Source organism: Pelobates fuscus, chromosome 3 (genome assembly GCF_036172605.1).
Source record: "Pelobates fuscus isolate aPelFus1 chromosome 3, aPelFus1.pri, whole genome shotgun sequence".
In the NCBI taxonomy this organism is placed as follows: domain Eukaryota; kingdom Metazoa; phylum Chordata; class Amphibia; order Anura; family Pelobatidae; genus Pelobates; species Pelobates fuscus.
This window is the reverse complement of record NC_086319.1, coordinates 361279827-361303462: the sequence shown is the minus strand read 5'-3', so window position 1 is coordinate 361303462 and position 23636 is coordinate 361279827. Positions and strand designations below refer to the sequence as shown.

The 23636-nt window shown below is 40.0% G+C and overlaps 1 protein-coding gene across 2 annotated transcripts in view; it reads left to right on the top strand.

Moving 5' to 3' along the window:
- Positions 1-9211, top strand: part of HYKK (hydroxylysine kinase) — a 37213-nt gene extending 28002 nt beyond the window's left edge. For both annotated transcript variants that reach the window (XM_063449261.1, XM_063449262.1), the window contains exons 3-5: positions 4601-4743; positions 6597-6780; positions 8223-9211. In XM_063449261.1, coding sequence (XP_063305331.1) covers positions 4601-4743; positions 6597-6780; positions 8223-8680 — 785 coding nt within the window. In that variant the 3' untranslated portion in view covers positions 8681-9211. The remainder of the gene's footprint in view (positions 1-4600; positions 4744-6596; positions 6781-8222) is intronic.
- Positions 9212-23636: the final 14425 nt, after the last annotated feature.

Here is a 23636-nt window from a genome sequence, read left to right as displayed (position 1 = left end):
TAAGACTGATGTACTGAGTGTATTGGGATTTGGGTACAGGTTATGCCAATGTCAAAAGTCAGCAGACGGTGGTCAGACAGAGGAAATGGAACATTGGAGAGATTAGAGGTGGTGCAGAAAAGGGCGAAGATGAGATCAAGAATGTTTCCTGCTGCATGTGTTGCTTAGTTAGACCATTGTGAGATACCGAAGGAGGAGGTTACGGAGAGCAGTCAAGAGGCATGAGCTGTATGGGTTGCTGATTGGGATACTAAAAGGGCAGACATCAGAGGGAAAAGTATTTAGAGGTATGCATATAGGTGAATAAAACAATTCTGTAAACAAGTCATATAAAAGGAGCAGGACAGGTAAAACTAAACTTTAAAATACATGGCAAGAAAATATACAATATGTCTAGGTTACACAGAATGTGGCTAGAGCTTGCAGTTACAAAGCAGTGGAGAATAATAATAAATAAACAAAAAATATATACAAGATATAATGAAATGATGATGTGCAGGATAAAGTCTTGATTTTGTCCACCAGAAGGCTACTGTTTGCATATGGAGGTGGGTCAACTGTGGAAGCTCTGAGTTCTGTGTAGTTCTGTGGAAGGATAACTAGAAATGTGTGCTGTTACTTAATGCTGTCTATATGAAGCCTGCCTGGGACCTACAGTCACATACGTGTCCAGAAGTCTGATTTACTATGGCAAATGTATAATATATGTGGCATGTTTGCCTGTACCTGTTGTTTTTAGCACAGAAACAGGCCTTCATTCAGGCAGTGCAAGAGAACTTTGTTTGGGATTCCTTGGCTAAGCTCAGAACTAAGCGAGCTTCTGGCTGCAGAGAGGCAGGGAGCAGCACCTGTCAGACAACAGATAAGAAGTCAAACTGTTCTAAAAAAGTTTGACTACTTACATTGGGGAGGCACCAGGGCACTCCTAGCACCATAACCGCTTACAGCACACTATATTGGTCATGGTGTTTGGAGTATTCTTTTAACCTTGATAACAGGAGGAGTTTTCCTCTGGTGCTGTTTGTTTTGGCCATTCTATAGCTCTGTATAGTAGAGGGTTATGGTCCTTCCATTTATGCAGGGCAATTATAGTAATTGTGATGTCTTGGTTCTCTACTCTCATCTATAAAGGTGCATGTACTCTGGGAAAAACATACCTTATTGATGTCCATTAAGGAAAGTTTCCTAACAGCCCTACATAATGCAGGTTGTTTTATCTTTTAACATATTTCTGAACTCTTTACAAGTCTCTCCTATTTCCTTATTTAGCTTGGGTATCACCCAACAGATTAATGCTGATTGATTAGGAAAATGAAATTATTTCCATACTCGTATTTCGTATTCCCGTTCATTTATATCCCACCCCCCTCCCCCCCCCCCCCGAACTGGTAGATAGTTAGTGATTATAGCTCGCATGTTCCCCAAGAACCCAGGTGCTGCATACAAGTAAATCCTGCTGTTTCAGCAATCACATCCCCAAACATCAGTCGAGACTAGACGAAGGGTACAACAACACTTTATTATGCCACACATGGCTTTTATGCATAACCTCGTGCAAGTGGTCTTCCACCCAAACAACCATGGTTTCTACCCAGGGTCCTCTGTACCTGTGAGAAAAGAGACCTAATCTCTTTGTCTCCCAGGTACAGAAAACTTGCCCCACATACCAAGGGGGTCTCCCACACCCAACGACAGGGGTCTTCATCCCAGGATCCTCCTCACCTGGGAGCCCGCACAGAGGGGTTCTGCCACAGGCACCAGGGATTTAATTTCGTCACACATACTTATAGTATATTTAAAGTATTGGAAATTATTCTACTTATTAGTTTATCCAAAAGTATTTTACCTATGTGAGCGAAATTTTCACACTTTTTCTATTGTATGCCTTCATAAACTTTTGAACTGTACCAAGAGAAAAAAAAAACAAGTATTCTGCTTTCCAGGGAAGTGTCCTTGAAGATGGACTATGAGTGAGGAGAGGGCCTTAGAATGTGGTACAAGTGTGGAATTCGTGCAAGTTTTCTTTTTTCTGCCGTACATCTTGTTCGTTTTGTATTTTGCTGAAGGGTATGTTATGCTGGTCTTATGCCCAAAACAATGGTCATTTGACATTACCTGGATACGGTGATAAATTCCTGGTTTCAAAATGCTAAATTAAGACATGTAAGCACATATTATTAATTAGTAACCTCTTTCTTAAGAACCTTGTTAAGACACACATACAGCTTTCCAGTTGACTGGATATGGACAATGCTCCTTATACTTTGTTGCCTAGGGACGGACAACGCCTCTTGTAGACTGTTGAATAATATAAATTGTATGTGTAAGAAGAATTCATAAGAGAAACCGTGTTTATTTCTACAATATTAACAATATTGCAGCATGGTTCAATAAATCTACCACATCAAAATAACTAATTTCCAGGCTCAACAACCATGTGTGTTTCCTCCTGATTACAGTCCTTCCCTTTTGATCTGTCTTAGTTTGTATTTCCTTTGTTGTATAATTATTTACTACTTCTATTGAAATGCTAGTTACACTTTCTTATTAGTTGTGTCAATTATTTTTATAGATTGCAAAATCATGGATTATAAAAGCTGAGAAAGAACGGCCTACTCTTGACAGCTTGAAATCTTATATTAAATGTTTTTTTCCCCCTTTAGATTAACATTCCTGAATTAATTTCCCGTGTTATCCTTTACTACTTCCTCTGGAAGGCTGTTTCCGGAATACAGCAATTCCATACATTATTCTATAGTCTTTGACGTATCTGCACATTTCTTTTTATTAAACTTCATGCTCATTTAACTTTATCTCTGAGTTCTCAATAATGTTGCAATGCAAAACTTGCAAAAAACATGTACAGTAATAACTAGCCTGTAATACGCTGAACAACCTCCACATGAAACCTGACTGTGTCTTTACTTTAACTAACTGACGTCCATTTTTCCTTTTAAAAACATACCTCGAAAAATACCCGTTTTTTGAGTGAGTAAGTACCGTGTGTGATGCAAAATGCATAATGTTTTATCAATTAACTTGCAGTCGTTAAGTTGCCTCTACACCATTTTTTGTTTCCTTTTGGCATTCATTTCTAAGATTTACATTTTTATTATAGGAAAATAAAGATGTTTTTACCCAAGATGCTATGGTTTAATTTTTCAAATCGACTCACCTGTCTAGCTTACAAAATATATCATGTACTGCAGTAACACAATAGAAATAAAAAAGAGAAAGTTGCCTTTTTAACTGATTCTGTTTTGGAATAAGAACATTTACCAACACGTTTCATATTTGGTACATGAACATAAAAAAGTCACTCTGAGAACCGTGACCACAACAGTTACTATAGTGGTTATGCGTCCAGGTACCTTTAAGTGTAGCTCTGCTGCATTAAAGGGAGCCTATAGTCACCAGAACAACTAAAGCTTATTGAATTTGTTCTGGTCAGTAGAATCATTACCTTCAGAGAAAATGCAGTGTTTACATTACAGCCTAGTGATAACTTCACTGGCAACTCCTCAGATAGCTGATAGAGATCCTTCCTGGGTCATGGCTGCTTCAAATGCATCCAAACATTCAGTATCTCCACCCTCTGCATGCAGACACTGAACTTTCCTCATAGAGATTCATTGATTCAATTAATCTCTATGAGGAGATGTTGATTGGCCAAAGCTGTGTTTGAATCATGCTGGCTCTGCCCCTGATCTGCCTCTTTGTCACTCTCAGCCAAAGCTGAAGCATTGTGATTGGATCAGGCTACCACTTCTGCTTATGTCAGCAGGCAGTGGGCAGGTCTAAAGGAAACAGGGACAAAGTAAGCAGCTGCAGACTTGAATACAAGTAAGATTTTTAATCTAAATATCTATATTTAAGGAGGCATGAGGGGCCCAGGGTGGCTAGATGGTGGTTTTAACCCTCTAGGGTCAGGAATACATGTTTATGTTCCTGACCCTATAGTGATCCTTTAAGTTCTTTGAACAATGAATATACATTTTATTTTATTGTTTTATCATATTTTATTAAATGTTGTGATATACACCATCTATATCTATAATGCTTTAAAGGAAATGTATTCCTAACACTATAACCCTGAAGTGGATGTTTAGGTCTCTGTTCCCCTTGAGAGTAGAGTGATATGGTGATTTTACTCACCTTTTGTCCCTCACCATGTGGTATCGCCTCGGCTGGCCCCGCATCAGTGGCCAGAGGTAATCAATCTTGATGATGTCAGCCAATCCAATGCTTTCCCATTGGAAAGCATTTTAAAGGCTGTTGCGCAGGAAAGGCAAAACGCAGCACTGCACCAATCAGAGATAAAGAGATGTATTGAAGCATGCAGAGTGTACAGACGCTGAATGTAGGTAGGATAGGAAGCCCCTAGTGGCCGCCTCAGTGATTGCAGCTAGATGTGTTACTAGGCAACAATGTAAACACTGCCTTTTATCTGAAAAGGCAGAGTTTACATGGAAAAGCCTGGAGGAGAACACTGTAGACACCTGAACCACTAAATTAGGCTTCAGTGGTTCTGATGATCATGGGGCAATTTTGGTTTCCATTTAGGTAATAAAAATATGCGTATTGTACTTCTTATTGGCAGGCAATGGACCTGTACCACAGAAACATATGGTGAGACTATTGACTTATCTACCTGGAACACCAGCTGCAAAAATTGTTGCAACCCCCAACATTCTTTTTAACATCGGTAGAATGGCGGCAGTTATTGACGAAACCGTAACTAAGGTATTCTATGTTTAGAAACAAATGCTATAATCTAATCTACAATGTCTCAATGTATAAATAAGCTTAACATGTAAATATTAGTGCTTAATGCCTTTTTCACTCACAAGTGATGTATGCATTTAATTTGATCTCTGATTTACTGCATTGAGTTATATTCAAAGGAACACTCCTAACATCAAAACTACTATAGTGTGCAGTAGTTGTCCTGGTACCAGGAGTGCCCTGGCACACCCTTCTCAATGTAATTAGTTTAGCCATTTGCCAATGTTGACTTTTTACCCGGGTCCTGTGGGCACCGTTCTCAGCCGTCAGGGAGAGCCAGAAACTCTCGAGCTTCCATTAGCCCTTTTGAGCTAAAACCTGCTGTGCAGGGCAAGTTCATTGACTGAGACTAGACAACCCAACAGTCATTTTTGGCCGGGCAATCCCTATTTCAAGGTCTGTCCTGCCATCCCTATGTTGTTACTGGAGGACACCAAGGAACTTCCATATTCATCTTTACTGGGTATGCCCAACATTGCCACCTCTTTTGTGCATAGTCAGTGACGCAAGTCACGTCACTGGAGATGCTTCCCCATGGACCTGCTTTCCTGTCCCAATATTATGCCTACTAATGTTGGGAGGTATGTGACTGCATCAGCTTAGCTCAGTGAAGCGAGCTTCTGCATAGAGATGAAGCTGAAACGGAAGCCTGGAAAACCCCAGTTAAGAAATAAAATCATTGGCAAATTGGGGAGGGGAACCAGGGTACTCCTGGCACTATAACCACCTTTGTTTTCTGCTATGCCCTAACTTGCATGTTTTTAGAGAAAAATGCAAACAAATAGCTTTCTGAAGAACAATTCTAACACTGTATGTTTAGTGTACACATTCTGGTACATGTGTTTGATATGTTTTCATTTGAATAATTTATGTGGTATATATAATGTAACATAGGCTAAGAATGCATTCAGTTCTTACACAAGTTTAATAAATCATGCCGGTTTTTAAAATGGGAGCCAAAAAAAATGTCACTTGAAAGAAATTAAGGTGACGTTTAATGAAATTGAGGTGCTGCTCACTTAACCTTATGTACTCAACAAATGACACATCATGCCCTGTTTAAAACAATAAACCTACAGATACATGTATTTGAGAAATGACCTCTTTAAAGAGATCCAACTACACCTATTCATACTATTACTCATGCTATTACCCGATGACAACCATAAAACACAGTACAATATGTAGACCTATCGTTTAGAAGTAGTATGGTGTAGCATTCTAGGGAAATAGAAATGGTGAACTAAAATCCAGCCTTGTATACCTTGGTAAAAAAAAAAGGTAGAGAATCTACAGGTTCCACAGGTTAGGTACTTCAAAAATATTTATTGGAACAAATAAAAAGCTTTAATAATGTACAGGCTTTCGGGCAACACGCTGTATTTTGTATTTGCTCATTAAAAACATGTTCTTGTTTTTGAAATTTAAAATGCCGAAAATTTATAATCAGTAAATTAACCAGCATTTATGTTCCCAAACTTAGTTAGTTTAATTCTGGAAAACTTCAAATGCTGTTCTTAAAGTTGCAATGTCTCAAACTTAGTGTTGTGTGTACCAAATGTTCATTGCTGGTCTGGATACAGCCTTCTATATTTTTTTTTTTCCCTTTATAATGAGTTGCAGAACTAACGAGTAATACAATTAAACATATAATGCAGCACTTTATTTTATGGTTTAGACAATGTAGACCATATAATGAAAAACAAATCATTAAAATTTTCAGTTTTTGTGAGGTACACAGTGATTACAGATATTCGTCATAATCTTTTTGAAAACAAGCATAAATAGTCCCCTTTATTTTACTCTTTCAGAAATTTAATCATTCAAGCAAGAAAAGTTTTGATCGTGGGGAATATATTTGGAATTTGTCTAACACACCTTTGTTGCAAAAATATGTTCATGCTGTAAAAGAGGAGGGACTGCGTGATATCATTAAAGGGACCATCAAAGATTTCGAAACACGAATAGAACCAAATTTAAAGCATTTACGCAAATGTAAGTATCCTATCCAACAATTAGTTTCATTTGCTGTTATGTTATATAAAGCTACATAACTATTAAGAAGGAGGAAAATAAGAAAATGTGTTCTTCTGTAATAGACCATAATTTAGAAACATAGAAACATAGAATGTGACGGCAGATAAGAACCATTCGGCCCATCTAGTCTGCCCGATTTTCTAAATACTTTCATTAGTCCCTGGCCTTATCTTATAGTTAGGATAGCCTTATGCCTATCCCACGCATGCTTAAACTCCTTCACTGTGTTAACCTCTACCACTTCAGCTGGAAGGCTATTCCATGCATCCACTGCCCTCTCAGTAAAGTAATACTTCCTGTTATTATTTTAAACCTTTGCCCCTCTAATTTAAAACTATGTCCTCTTGTTGTGGTACTTTTTCTTCTTTTAAATATGGTCTCCTCCTTTACTGTGTTGATTCCCTTTATGTATTTATATATTTCTATCATATCCCCCCTGTCTTGTCTTTCCTTCAAGGAATACATGTTAAGATCCTTTAACCTTTCCTGGTAAGTTTTATCCTGCAATCCATGAACCAGTTTAGTAGCCCTTCTCTGAACTCTCTCTAAAGTATCAATATCCTTCTGGAGATACAGTCTCCAGTACTGCATACAATACTCCAAGTGAGGTCTCACCAGCGTTCTGTACAATAGCATGAGCACTTCCCTCTATAAGTCATAGCCTGGACCAATATTAACCCCTTAACGATATAGCTTTAGAAGTAAAAGGCCAGCATGATGGAAATTTTTCATCATGTGTCCTTAAATAAAAACTTCTCCAGACATTTATTTCTCAGCCAAGGTGTAAAGGGCAGCCATTAATTATTTTTCGCAACAGGCTCGATTTGAGTATATAAACACAGAAATGTGCGTTACATTTGAATGTCAAATTTAAGGTCAAAATAGCTGAATTGGAAAATATCTCTAAGTCACTTATGCACCCAGTTCAGCTTCTTTAGCCTTAAATGTGAAATTCACTTAAAATTCACTTGAGTTCTCTCTTTAGTAAATGAGCCTGTTTATTTTTGGGTGATCCTTCCTCACATTTAGCTAGTGATTATTTTGAAAAATGAATATTACAAGGATGTATTAAAGTAATTTTAAATGTTACATTAACATGTGCTTCATTATGCATTGGAAAAGCAAACATACTTTGTATTTTTCTAGAAATATACTTATCTTATCTCACCACGTACCTCTCCCTGACATCTTTTATGAAACCTATTTTTTGTTGTTTCATTTAATATTAAAATATGATTATTATTATTATTATTATTATTTTTATGTGTTTGCTTGTTAGTACAGGTCAAGTGTTGATGGTAGTCACCCTGAACTTAATTTAAAAAAAAAATAGGATGGTTTAATTTAAAAGACTTTTTTTCATAAATCATAGTTTATTTTTATTTTTTGTTTATTCTTAGGTATAAATCATGGAGACCTAAATGATCATAATATACTTCTTGAAAAGACAGAATCTGTTGAACATGACGAGTACAAAGTATCAGGAATTCTGGATTTTGGAGACATGAGCAATGGCTACTATGCTTTTGAAGTTGCCATAACAATAATGTATATGATGATTGAAAGCAATGACCCCCTACATGTAGGGGGGTACGTACTTGCAGGATTTGAGAGTCTAGTTCCACTGACTACAGAAGAAAGGGACTCTTTATTTACCTTGGTGTGCTGCAGATTTGCTCAGTCCCTCGTAATTGCCAGGTACAGTGTCCTGCATTGTCCAGAAAATGAAGAGTATCTGATGATAACTGCGAAAACTGGATGGAAACATCTGATGAACCTGGTCAAAATGGGCAAAGAGGCTGTAGAGAAGATATGGTTCGATACAGCAAAATCTTACATTGCGGAAAGGCACTGCTGAAGTGACAATGATCAGTTTTATTCTATACCACATTTAATGATCAGTTTTATAAATTTAGTTTTAGACCCCTCTCATTTATCTTTTTACTTATTTGGTTATTACATTTCACCTAAAAGTTCTAGGTTAATATGTAAATTTTTAATACCACGTCTGGACACTGCCTAAGGACATGTATTGACACTCTACGTCATTCTGGTGTCCTTTCTGACATGGACCACTCAACTCTGGCAGCTCCTTGTAGCCATTCTGACTTGCTCAAATATTTTAGATCTGCAGCAGGTTGCGTCATCACTAAGATTCAGCACAAGTCATTCACAGACAGAGTAACTTACAAGCTTTGAACTCTTGACAGAGGGTACGCTAAGGCATTAAGCAAGAACTGTTATTTTCAGCGCATACATTTTTGGGGGTTTTCTTCATACGTGTTGTCATTTTGCAAATCATTGCTAATTTTATAGCAATTGTCTCACTAAGTCAATGTTGATTATTTTGATCTACTGCCGTGAATAAAAGAGAAGATATAACCATTTAGGTCTTGTTTCCATGTCTGCCGTAAGCTGTCATTATTAACTAAAGCCAGTAGTTAGTGGAGACAGTGGATAGAATGTATTCAGCTGTAATTTTGCTCTATGCCAGAAACCCATCGATCGAAATTTTGAGGTAAATTTCTGCTATGTTAATTGTTCATTTAATGACGCATGGACTTTACTTATATAAAGAATCATTTTATATTTATATCATGCATCTGGCCTTTTCTTTATTTTTTTTCTTGCTTTTTGATGGGGTTTAATATGCTTTGGTGGGGTTTCAATGTAATGCCATATAGCTAACATGTATTTTTCCGATAGAATACATAAAGAGTTAGTTGTTATCTTATATTGGTGCTATGTTCTGAGGGTGAGGACGAGCTGTTAAAAAGTAGCGTCAATGCTGAAAACCAGCTCAAACTAGTTGCAAAGTAAAGGTTTGCAACTCCCATATAGAGTAATAGGATTCATAATAAGCTGCTACTTAGTGACTAGTTTTCAGTAGCGACAGACGGTATTTTCTATTTACTGGTAACCTTTTGCAGCTGATAAAGAGCCCTTACTTGCTAACAGGCATTTTAGCGAGTTTTGGATGGCAGTGAAAAGTAGAAAAGAGTCCATGTAGTTTTGTTTAGGCTTTTCTCAGATAATGTACATTAAAAACTAGTGGATCCCCCTCTTGTATTTTGTACCCATAACCTCACTTCATTTGCTTTCTACAGATCTACCATTGGCACGTAAGTATCACTAAGAACACAAGAAGACTCCATTTCCTCTTTCACTAACCTGGCAAAAATGATACCCTCTACCCTCTAGAGCTATTTTTACGTATCTTATTGGTAAACAAAGTAAGACCTCTTGTATGTCTCCTTTCCATAAAACCTACTCGGACTAAACTAACCATTAAGAGTCTCTCTCTGCTACTCAGACATTTCAGAACAAAGTACCAATGGCACCCCAAGCTATATTCATCAATAGGAACTGGAATTTCAAGATACCTTCTATCAAGACTACTGGCTTAAAACCATTACCAACATGAGAGGTTTATTCAGATCTCATCACACTGGGAATCAAGCAGGAAACCGTAATTTTACTAGTACATGGTTCCAACTCTTATAGCCCGCATGTATCTGGGGACATCTGACCTATGTTGGAGATTTCAATCTCAACCAAGCACCCTCCTTCATATTTTTCTGAGCTGTACCTCTCTGCACTCTGCTTTGGCATATGTCCTGAAAGTTATTAACCTGTCTGGGCTAAAATTACCCAACATACTCCAATGCTACTCTTGAACATGCTCCCTGACTGTATATGTAGACCGTTAAAAAAAAAAATACATTTATACATTTTTACCCTATTGTTTTTTACATTCTGTGTCTTTGCACAATGTCAAGGAGACTTTCGTTGGTTCCTCTGTAATTTCTTTGTATGCTTAATACAAATGGTACACTGGAAAAAAACAAAACAAAAAACTATTTGATCCTCTCACTATCACTGCCTGCAGTTACAGCAATCTGAATAATGAAGTTGATTGTCAGTAATTCAGAGTGAATTCAAAGTGAATTTCAAAGGCTAAAACTGCGAAAGTGGAAAAAGTATCCAAGTCCGCTATGCTTCCAGTCCTGCTACTCAAAATTCTTAAATTTGAAATCTACATTGAATTCCACATAATTGCTACTTTACCGAGATCAGTCATAGTCCCCTACTCTTCCAGAATCTGAAATGAGAAAAGAAAATCAGAGGGAATAACTTTCATGGGGAATAACTGCTCCTGGTGTCTAGGGGCAATCAATGGAGCTTCTAGACACAAGAATCTTTTAGAATCTGTAACCTTTCTGAAGGATATAGGGTATAGATGCTAAATAATAATTAAATAGCAAACAATGCCATGAATGGCACAACTAAATATATTATTTTATTGCTTCTTATTCTTGCCTATAAAAATGCATGATTATGTTATATATATATATATATATATATATATATATATATATATATATATATATATATATAAATTGTGATTTGTATCATGTATCTCTTTCATCACTAAGTGTTACCCATTCAACTTGTGAAATTGGTCAATACATTTATAGCACTCCATTTCTAGTTGTCTACATTCACGTGCAAGTTTTAGAAATACCCAACACCTGACTTAGGCCTCAATTTATTATTTTGGATACACTTTTCAAATGATTTAATATTTTGGATCAACTTTTCAAATGTTTATTTTTTTCAAAATATGAAAATATGAAAAAATATATCATATCATATATAAATGTATTTGTATAAAGATATCTGAATTTAAAATAATTGTAAAAGTTTATCCAAAAATAATAAATCATGTAAGAAGCATATCCAAAATTATTAAAATTGTATTTATTTATTTATTAATTATTAAAAAAATATTACAAAAAAAAAGTTTTACCCCTTTTTCCATGGGAGCAAACATTGAAACATGTGGTTTTGCTCATGTGTTTTAGTGTAGGGTCACAATGACAAATATCAAATATGTTTTATGTATTACTTAGTTGAATGAATCTGTTTTGTTCTATTTCATTCTTGATATATACTGTTTGCATGGTCATTTTCTCTGCCTTTGTTTCAGAGTAAGTCTGAAATTGACAGCCCAGCCACACTCTGGGAATATATAGTAACAGCTGATGTAGCTAAATTAAATCTGACAACCAGGGGGTGAGGTATTCAACCAATCAACATAATGGAAGGTCAGCAGCTCGGACAGGAAAGCTAATAGGCATCTATGCTACTAGAATTGAGCAGAAACCTTTTAATCCATACTCGAATGAATCAATTCGTCTGCGATTTGCCTGTGGAGTTTTATTCAATGTAAATTCTGGGTGAATCAATTTGTTCAGATGTGAATTAAAAGGATTTTGATTCAGATGAATTATAAACCCACTCCACAGGATTGCTTTGAGAATGTACCATTCTTTGAAATTTAGCAGACTGGATTGGGATGAAGAGCAGTGGCTTCCGATGATTGCATGAACTGATGAGGCCCATTTAGAATTCAGCTATGCAGGCCACCATACAACAAGGTTTCAAAGGAATTGCACACAAAATGACTGAAGGTGAAGCTAAAGTGTGTTTTAGTTCTTTTTTTGTTTTGTTAGTAGTCTCTAGATTTAACTCCTTAGTGACCCAGGTATTCCCGAGATTCCATTATCTCATGCTACCTATATAGCATGTCACAAATTAGACAAGAAAATCCACATTTCAAATATGATGGGCACTGTTCTAGTTCTTTAAAACATAGCTTTCATTGTGGCATATTGCAATACATTCTGGGGATGGGGTGCCATTAAAAAATAGCTTTAGGTTAATCATAATATATATGGTGTTTTTCAAATGGAGTATTACTGTTGTTTCTAAATTTTAAAACGTCTCAAATGCCATGTTTAATCATTAATGTAATATAGTCCAAAAAAAGGACTTAGAATAAGACACTAAGATATTGACTTATCAGGTGGGCAGTCAAATTTGTGCCAGTAACAATTTAGAAACTGAACTCAAAGTTCCTATAAAAATTAGTTGTCCCTTGAGATCATGGCACTGTGTATGGAGAGAGAAAGGGATAGGAAGCAACATCTTATCCCTGCTTCTCTCTCCTGACTGAATCCTCAGGGGAGCAGCACATGCAGCCAGTAACTGCAGAGACAGTGTACAGATCAGGTAAGTGATGGATGGGGGGCAGACTATAGATCAGGGATGTGAGGCAAGGGGGGAGAGCTAGCCTATAGATCAGGGAAGTGAGGCATGGGGGCAGCCTATAGATCAGGGAAGTGAGGCATGGGGGGCAGCCTATAGATCAGTGAAGTAAGGCATGGGGGGCAGCCTATAGATTAGGGAAGTGAGGCATGGGGGGCTGCCTATAGATCAGGGAAGTGAGGCATTGGGGCAGCCCATAGATCAGGGAAGTGAGGGATTGGGGGAGGCCTATAGATCAGGGAAGTGAGGCATGGGGCGCAACCTATAGATCAGGGGAGTGAGGGATGGGGGGCAGCCTACAGATCAGGGAAGTGAGGGATGGGGGCAGCCTACAAATCAGGGAAGTGAGGGATGGGGGGAAAGAGCCTATAGATCAAGGAAGTGAGGCATGGGGGGCAGCCTATAGATCAGGGAAGTGAAGAACGGGGGCAGCCTATAGATCATTGAAGTGAGGCATGGGGGGGTAGCCTACCAATCAGGGAAGTGAGGGATAGGGGGCAGCCTACAGATCAAGTAAGTGAGGGATGGGGAGGAAAGACAGCCTATAGATCAGGTAAGTGAGGAATGGGGGGAGACAGCCTATAGATCAGGTAAGTCGGAGATGGGGGGTTGCAGCATATAGATCAGGTAAGTGATGGATGGGGGATCCACCTACAGATCAGGGAAGTTAGAGATAGGGGGATCCACCTTCAGATCACGTAAGTGAGGGATAGGGGGGAGACAGCTGATAGATCAGGTAAGTGACGGATGGGGGGTAGGCAGCCTATAAATCAGGTAAGTGAGGGATGGGGGAGCCTACAGCAAGGATTAGCAAGGAGCAGGAAGGTAACGTAAGAGAAGGAGCAGGAAGGAGAAGGAATAGAAATGAGCAGGACGGGGCAGCAATGAGCTGGAAGGGACAGCAAGGAGCACAAATGGTCTGCAAGGAGAATGAAGGGTCAGCAAGGATAAGGAAGGGTCAGCAAGGAGCTTAAAGGTAAAGCAGCACAAAGGTAAAGAAGAAGGAGCAGACAGAGTTATCAAGGAGCTGGAAAGGGCAGCAAAGAGCAGGAAGGAACAGAAGGAGCACAAAGGTAAAGTAGGAGAAGGAACAGAAATAAGCAGGGAGGGACATCAAGGAGCAGAAAGGGACAGCAATGAGCTGGAAGGGGCAGAAGGAGCACAGATGTAAAGCAGGAGAAGGAGCAGAAATTAGCAGGAAGGGTCTGCAAGGAGCAGGAGGGATCTGCAAGGAGAAGGAAGGGTCTGCAAGGAGAAGGAAGGGTCTGCAAGGAGAAGGAAGGGACAGAAGGAGCAGAAAGGTAAATTAGCAGAAATAATCAGCAGGGGCACAAAGGTAAAGTAGGAGAAGGAGAAGAAAGGGTCTGCAAGGAGCAGAAAGGGATCAGAAAGAGAAGGAGCCGAAGGGTGCAAAAAAAAGCAGAAAGGTAAAGGAGCAGAAGGAGCCAAGGAGGAGAGAAGACAGTGTCAGAAGAAAAATACGACTGTGTCAAATGAAGGAGAAGAAAAAGAGATTAGAGCAGGAAGGACAAGTGAAGTGAACCCTCCACTTTATTCTGGACACCACATCATAAGCCTTTGGTACCTGGGCCTGGCAGGGAAACTTTGGACCTTCTCATCTCCCCAGGTAAAAAAAAAATCTCAGTGTTAATGTGTTTACTTTTATTTACTGTGTGTCAGGAAGCACAGAGTGCCACTGGGTAGGGGTGTCGCTGATTGGCTAGAGCGGTCAGCTGGCACTCTAAGCCAATCAGTAGCTCCCCATTCATAAAAAAGTAAAACATTTTTATGAAACGGGAACTAGCGATTGGCTTAGAGCGTCAACTGACCACTCACGCCAATCTGCAGCACGCATGCCTGACGTCAATCTGCATTTCCTGACACTCCGTTTCAGAAACCGTATACCACTGAGCGACCTGGAGATCTGGAGCTAGAGGAAGCCTTTGGGGTTAAACCATTTGAGAGCGGTTTAACCCCTTAAAGGAAAGAGAGCACCCAGGGGTTTCTTGGCCTCATAACATTTTCATTTAGATGAAGTTGTTATGGTGACCACTATAATAAAGGAACACTATAGTGTCAGGAATACAAACATGTATTCCTGATACCATAGTTGTGAAAACGCTATTCATCCTGGCTTTATGTGATAATGACTATGCCCCTTCCCTTTCATGACACTATCAAAAAGGGACCAAGCATGGATATCATTAAAATTATGCCCCCAACATGGCATATATATATATATAAGAATTTTTTTACAACAGTAAATTTCTTTTGATTTAAATCCTTGAGTGCCGTTTTTTGCAACTTTATATATATATATATATATATATATATATATATAAAAAAAAAAAATAACGATAATTCAGGCACTCACCCTTTAAAAAACTTTCAGTTGTCTTGCCTTAGGTGCTACCAGCGTCTGAGATATATAGTCAAAGATGAAGTAGGAGCACTCAAAAGGACTTTTTCGGTGATTTTAATGTGGTAAAAAAAGGTTTACAACCAAGTGTAACGCATATCAATCGACGTTTCGACCCCTAAGGGTCTTTTTCAAGATCAAACAACAAGTGAAAAAACAGCATTTAAATATCAAATACACATGTATACCTCACCAATCGTGTGCGAGTGATTAGCCAAACCCGGAAGTGTCCCAACGCCTCACGTGGTACTGGGCGTGCGTGATGACGTGCATCATGGTTGCTAAGCAGCGAAACTGTACCCGGAAGTGTCCGGTCTTCATTCAAACTACTGGGCGTGTATACTAACATGCACCCCAGTTGCTAGGTGATGGAGTGTGAACTCCCAGGGCTAAAATACAGAAAGCAAACCCTCGTGAAAATGCTATAGACAAAATTTTTGGAAGATCTCAAAGACGAGATCTAAATTTGAAAAGTTGAAAAATAAATAAAAGAATACTTAATACGTATTCAGTAGAAACAATTCTTACTGTTCGTAATGTAAGAATGAGACAGCCGAGGGGTCAAAAAGTGCTCCCGCAGTGAACAATGTGAAAGTGTATCTATAGTGACAGGGTGACACACACAAATAAAGTTACAATTCTACTCGGCAATTATGTCTCTAAAAATCAAGGACTGATATTCTTTAGCAAAGAATTGAAAAGATTAGAAAGAATTAGATATAAACGATTGGCTTAATTAACAACCATACTCCATGTTGTGTAAACGTATATGACTTAATGATTCAGCTACAGGGATATCTATAGAGGATCAAGAACTGTACTTAACAACGATATTGAAAACGAGGAATTATTCAAAGGAACATCGTGAAGGAGATATATTCATTTAGTCCTTTTGGAGTGACAGTGTCCAGTCGATGTATCCAATAGGTTTCACGCTGCAACAGCATTTTGGACCTGTCTCCTCCTCTGGGGCTTGGTGGAACGTGATCGATGGCTATAAACTTCAATGTAGGGAGTCTGTGGTTCAGTTGAAGGAAATGTTTGGCAACAGGTTTATCTGATTTTTGGTCTCTAAATGCGGTGGTGATATTTGACCTGTGTCCGCGTATACGTTCTCGAAGAGTTAAGTCAGTTTTCCCCACGTATGAAAGGCCACAGGGACAAGTGATTAGGTATATCACATGATTGGTCATACATGTAATATAGTGGGTAATTAGAATTCGAGTACCACTATGAGGATGGGCAAACGAATTGCCTGTGTTCATGTGACTACATGTGACACATCCACTGCAACGGTGACAGCCTTTCTTACTGGGTCCCATGGTTTCTGATAGCAAAGAGTAGGGTCACTTCTGACTAATAGGTCTTTCAAATTTTTGTTGCGTTTTAAACTAATATTCGGTTTTTGGGAAAAGATTGATGGTAGGTTCTTGTCTGAACCTAAAATTCCCCAATACTTGTGTATGGCTTGTTGAATTTGTGGGGTACCAGTATGAAGGGTTAGTGGTAGGTACATTTTACTCAATGGTTGAGATTTCTGTGTGGTCTCCCTAGATGCCTGCGTCATGTGTCCAATGGCTTTATCTTTTGCTTTCATAAGGACTTCGTGGCTATAGCCCCTGGCGAGAAATCTATCGGTCATCTCCTGTAGTTGTTTAGCTTGATTTACAGGGTCACTGTTATACCTCAGCACGCGCATGTACTGAGATATGGGCAGAGATTCCTTCAATCTTTTAGGATGATAGCTGTTAAATTGAAGTAGTGTGTTTCTCGCAGTATCTTTGCGGTATAGGGTAAATCCTAGTTTGCCTTCATCCTTATCCTTGTACACCGAAACGTCCAAGAATTGGATTATATGTGTGTCAAAGGTAAGTGTCAACTTCACAGGTAACTCTGAGGAGTTGATGTTATTGATCATTTGTTCCAAGTTGCTTACGGTGTCTGTCCATATCAGGAAAATATCATCCACGAAGCGATGATACAGAAGTATATGTTTGTCAAATTTCTTCAAGATGTGTTCAGTTTCAAACAGCGACATGTAGGCGTTCGCATATGAGGGCGCCATGGCTGCACCCGTTGAAGTGCCCATTAATTGTAAGAAAAATTGATCTTCGAATTTGAAATAATTGCACGTGAGTGCTATTTGTAGCAACTCCATCAAGAATTCGATGGGTCGGATTCACGCAAATACGATGGCCCACCCATCGAATTCTTGATGGAGTTGCTACAAATAGCACTCACGTGCAATTATTTCAAATTCGAAGATCAATTTTTCTTACAATTAATGGGCACTTCAATGGGTGCAGCCATGGCGCCCTCATATGCGAACGCCTACATGTCGCTGTTTGAAACTGAACACATCTTGAAGAAATTTGACAAACATATACTTCTGTATCATCGCTTCGTGGATGATATTTTCCTGATATGGACAGACACCGTAAGCAACTTGGAACAAATGATCAATAACATCAACTCCTCAGAGTTACCTGTGAAGTTGACACTTACCTTTGACACACATATAATCCAATTCTTGGACGTTTCGGTGTACAAGGATAAGGATGAAGGCAAACTAGGATTTACCCTATACCGCAAAGATACTGCGAGAAACACACTACTTCAATTTAACAGCTATCATCCTAAAAGATTGAAGGAATCTCTGCCCATATCTCAGTACATGCGCGTGCTGAGGTATAACAGTGACCCTGTAAATCAAGCTAAACAACTACAGGAGATGACCGATAGATTTCTCGCCAGGGGCTATAGCCACGAAGTCCTTATGAAAGCAAAAGATAAAGCCATTGGACACATGACGCAGGCATCTAGGGAGACCACACAGAAATCTCAACCATTGAGTAAAATGTACCTACCACTAACCCTTCATACTGGTACCCCACAAATTCAACAAGCCATACACAAGTATTGGGGAATTTTAGGTTCAGACAAGAACCTACCATCAATCTTTTCCCAAAAACCGAATATTAGTTTAAAACGCAACAAAAATTTGAAAGACCTATTAGTCAGAAGTGACCCTACTCTTTGCTATCAGAAAACCATGGGACCCAGTAAGAAAGGCTGTCACCGTTGCAGTGGATGTGTCACATGTAGTCACATGAACACAGGCAATTCGTTTGCCCATCCTCATAGTGGTACTCGAATTCTAATTACCCACTATATTACATGTATGACCAATCATGTGATATACCTAATCACTTGTCCCTGTGGCCTTTCATACGTGGGGAAAACTGACTTAACTCTTCGAGAACGTATACGCGGACACAGGTCAAATATCACCACCGCATTTAGAGACCAAAAATCAGATAAACCTGTTGCCAAACATTTCCTTCAACTGAACCACAGACTCCCTACATTGAAGTTTATAGCCATCGATCACGTTCCACCAAGCCCCAGAGGAGGAGACAGGTCCAAAATGCTGTTGCAGCGTGAAACCTATTGGATACATCGACTGGACACTGTCACTCCAAAAGGACTAAATGAATATATCTCCTTCACGATGTTCCTTTGAATAATTCCTCGTTTTCAATATCGTTGTTAAGTACAGTTCTTGATCCTCTATAGATATCCCTGTAGCTGAATCATTAAGTCATATACGTTTACACAACATGGAGTATGGTTGTTAATTAAGCCAATCGTTTATATCTAATTCTTTCTAATCTTTTCAATTCTTTGCTAAAGAATATCAGTCCTTGATTTTTAGAGACATAATTGCCGAGTAGAATTGTAACTTTATTTGTGTGTGTCACCCTGTCACTATAGATACACTTTCACATTGTTCACTGCGGGAGCACTTTTTGACCCCTCGGCTGTCTCATTCTTACATTACGAACAGTAAGAATTGTTTCTACTGAATACTGTTGCGGTCACCGGCCCGCCGAGCCTCACGGTCGTGCCCGACCGGCACGACCGCTCCGACTACACGAGCTTACCTGCTCGTCGGCGAGCCGGGAACCGCGCGTGTAGTTCTTCCGGGCATCACGCCCGAATCCAATATGGCGCCGACCACGTGGTCGCGTCTAAGGATAGCCCCGCCCCCGAGAATTATACTAACGTGTGCGTGACGTCACGACGTCAACGCACACGCACGTTCTGGGGTCAGAGGTCGCCCTCTGACCAATCATAGCTTAGAGAGGGGTATTTAAACCCCTAATTCACCCTAGTACTTTGCCATGTCGTGGTTTCAGTTTCCTGGTTTCCTGAAAGTGCTAGTTTCGTGTTTCTGATTTCCTGGTATCCTGATCCTTGGCGTTTCCCTGGTTATTCTGATCTCTGGTTTCCCTGACTTGGCTTGTCTTATCGGTATTGAGTATTTTCTGGCTTCCTTGACCTCGGCTTTCCCTTTGACCATTCTCTGTCTCTAGCGCATTAGTCCGGCCATTCTAAGGTCCGGTTTACGCTCTGTCCTGTTATTTTTCCTTTTCTGACTTATGTATATGTTTACATAGATTCTGCGTGCTGGACCACATTACTAGTCGTGACATTACGACATGGCCTTGGATCCTGCAGAACTATGCAAACATATGATCGCCTGTGAAAATAGGGTGGAGGATATGGACCACAGGTTAGACCAATTTGCTCAGGCATTTCAGACCTTGCTCCAGAGGACTGCCTATTTAGAGGTCCCTCCTGTACCACCTGTGGTTCCGCCACCTGTAGTGGTTCCCGTACCACATAAACCACCGTCCATAACTTTGTCACCGCCCCCTCGTTATGGAGGTGATTCTAAGGAATTTAGAGTTTTTTTAAACCAAATAGAATACCACTTTGAGGCCTCCCCAGGTTCATTCCCAACAGATAGATCTAAAATAGGCTATCTGATGAACCAATTAACTGGAAAAGCCTTGACTTGGGCTAACCCCTTATGGGAAAGTGGTGACGCAATAGCCCGTGATTACAGTACCTTTCTTACGGCCTTTAAGGCTACATTTGAACCTAAAGGCAGGGAGAAGAACGCTGCCAAAGCCCTTATGAGAATCAGGCAAGGCAATCGTTCTGTAGCCGATTATGCAATAGAGTTCAGGACATTAGCGTCTGAGGTTGATTGGACCAATAGCGGTCTGGTGACTGCTTTCTCTGAAGGTTTAGCTGAGAATATACAAGATGAGACTGCAGCTAGAGACCTTCCGGTTAATCTTAACGAGTTTATTGCCTACATGATAGACATTGATAACCGGCTCAGAGAGAGAGAGAAAAACAAACAACGTAACAGACGTTCTAATTCGTCCATAGCTCCTCGTTTCTCTAACCCAGTGGTGAGTAGCCAAACGCCTCTTCCAGAACCTGAACCCATGCAATTGGGTAGTGCTAAACTCACTGAGGCAGAGAGACAACACAGACGTAACGAGGGGTTATGTATGTATTGTGGCAAGAAGGGACATCTAAGATCGTCATGCCCGGTTCGGCCGGAAAACTTGCACACCTAAGGCACGTACGGGGACCGACCTTAGGTGTGATGTATATGTCCCCTAAATTGACTAAGAACCGTTTCCTTATCAAAGTAACCTTATCTTTCGAGAACACTGCTGTTCAATGTAAGGCTATGATTGACTCTGGGGCAGCGGAGAATTTCCTAGACAAAGAATTCTCTGCAAAACATCTCCTGCCCTTAAGACATAAAGAGAAACCTATAGCAGTCGAGGCCATTGATGGAAGGCCTCTTACCCAGCCTTTCATCACACATGAAACTCTGCCAGTCACTGTTTCAGTGGGTATTCTCCACTCTGAAGAAATGACCTTTCAAATTATATCTTCACCTACAGTTCCGATAATACTCGGTTTCCCTTGGCTCCTGAAACACAATCCACATTTGGATTGGATTGAAGGAGAGATTGTGAGTTGGGGTGAGAGATGCAAAGGTGTTTGCTTTAAGCAAATCCCACAACCTATTGGCACCATTAATGTTCCTGTTACACCTCCCTTGACCACACAAATTCCACAGCAGTATATGGATTTGAAAGAGGTATTTAACAAGGTCCAGTCAGAAGGGTTACCTCCTCATAGACCTTATGACTGTACTATAAACTTATTACCAGGGACTATGCCTCCCAAGGGAGGAGTCTATGCCTTGTCCCCCCAGGAAAATCTTTGTTTGGAGGAATATATTAAGGATGCTCTCAGAAAGGGTCATATCCGTAGGTCCTCCTCACCAGCCGGGGCTGGATTCTTCTTTGTCTCTAAAAAAGAAGGAGACCTACGCCCTTGTATTGATTATAGGGGTTTGAATAGGATTACCATAAAAAATGCCTACCCTATTCCCCTTATATCAGAGCTATTCGACAGATTAAAGGGAGCTCGAGTCTTTACCAAGCTCGATCTCCGAAGTGCCTACAATGTAGTCAGAATTAAGGACGGTCACGAATGGAAGACCGCATTTAACACCAGAATGGGACATTACGAATACCTGGTTATGCCGTTTGGATTATGTAACGCTCCAGCGGTATTCCAGGATTTTATCAACGATGTCCTAAGAGAGTACCTTCACATGTTCGTTCTAGTGTATTTGGACGACATTCTCATCTATTCCCCAGACCTAGAGACGCATCACGAACATGTGAGAATTGTACTGAAAACCCTGTTACAGAACGGCCTTTACTGTAAACTGGAGAAATGCCAGTTTGACCAAACGGAGATACAATTCCTTGGATACGTTATATCTCCGTCTGGTTTCCAAATGGATCCTCGTAAACTGGAGGCAGTCTTACAGTGGCCATTACCCAAGGGCCTTAAAGCTACTCAACGCTTTATAGGTTTTGCGAATTACTACCGCAAATTCATAAGGGGATTTTCCTCCGTGATTTCCCCTATAACCAATTTAACAAAAAAAGGAGCAAATTGTATATCTTGGCCCAAAGAAGCAAGAGAGGCATTTGAACGATTAAAATCTTTATTTTCCTCAGCACCTGTCCTGACCCATCCTGATCCATCCAAACCGTTTATCCTAGAGGTGGATGCATCAGAGACAGGAGTTGGAGCCATTCTGTCTCAAAGAGAAAGTCCTGATACGCCTTTACATCCCTGTGGATTTTACTCTCGCAAACTCACACCTGCAGAGAGGAATTACGACATAGGGAATAGGGAACTTTTGGCCATTGTACTTGCCCTTAAGGAATGGAGGCATCTATTGGAAGGCTCCAAAGAGCCACTTTTGATCTTTACTGATCATAAGAATTTGGCTTATATTGGGGACGCTAAGAGACTGTCCTCTCGTCAGGCTAGGTGGTCATTGTTCCTCTCCCGATTCAATTTCGTAATTACATACAGACCTGGTACTAAAAACACCAAGGCAGATGCTCTTTCTCAGCAGTTTGAGACAGATGAAGTTCCGGAACAGGTGATATATCCTATTGTACCTCCTGAATGCCTCATTGCCACTACAGTTTCCGAAGTGTCTTCTCCACTCTTCTGTGCCATAATAGCAGATCAAACTCAGGCACCTGTGGGAAAACCTCCGGACAAACTGTATGTGTCACCTCAGTTTCAAAAGAAGGTACTAGATTTGTTCCATGACAGCCTCACAGCGGGCCATCCTGGAGTCCATAAAGCTCTCTCTGCCATCTCCAGGAGATTTTGGTGGCCTGCTCTTAGAAACGATGTCAAAGATTATGTTGGGGCATGTCAAATATGTGCTGTTTCTAAAGTTCCTCCCAGGTCACCTCCTGGACTATTACAACCACTGCCCATACCTAGTGCTCCATGGACCCACTTGGCCATGGATTTCATTGTGGATTTACCCAGTTCAAACGGGTTTAATACAGTCCTTATGGTCATCGATAGATTCACGAAGATGGCACATTTCGTCCCACTTAAAAAATTACCATCTGCTCAAGATCTAGTTCAAATATTCTTGAGAGAGATCTTTCGGTTGCACGGTGTACCCAAAAGCATAGTATCTGACAGAGGTACCCAGTTTGTTTCTAGGTTTTGGCGTTCCTTTTGCAAACAATTGGGCGTCGAACTCTCCTTTTCGTCAGCATATCACCCTCAAACAAATGGAGCAGCAGAGAGGGCGAATCAGTATTTAGAAGCCTATTTACGTTGCTTTATAAATGCCAATCAATCTAACTGGTACGAGCTCTTACCCATGGCTGAGTTCGCCAGAAACAACGCCACTCATGAATCTTCTAATCACAGTCCATTCTTTGTTAATCAGGGTTATCACCCCACTGTTTTTCCTTCTGCATTCTCAGACTCAGAAATCCCCGCTTTGAACACCCGTTTAGATTCGATTCATGATACTTGGGATTCCGTCCATTCAGCTCTGCAAAGAGCC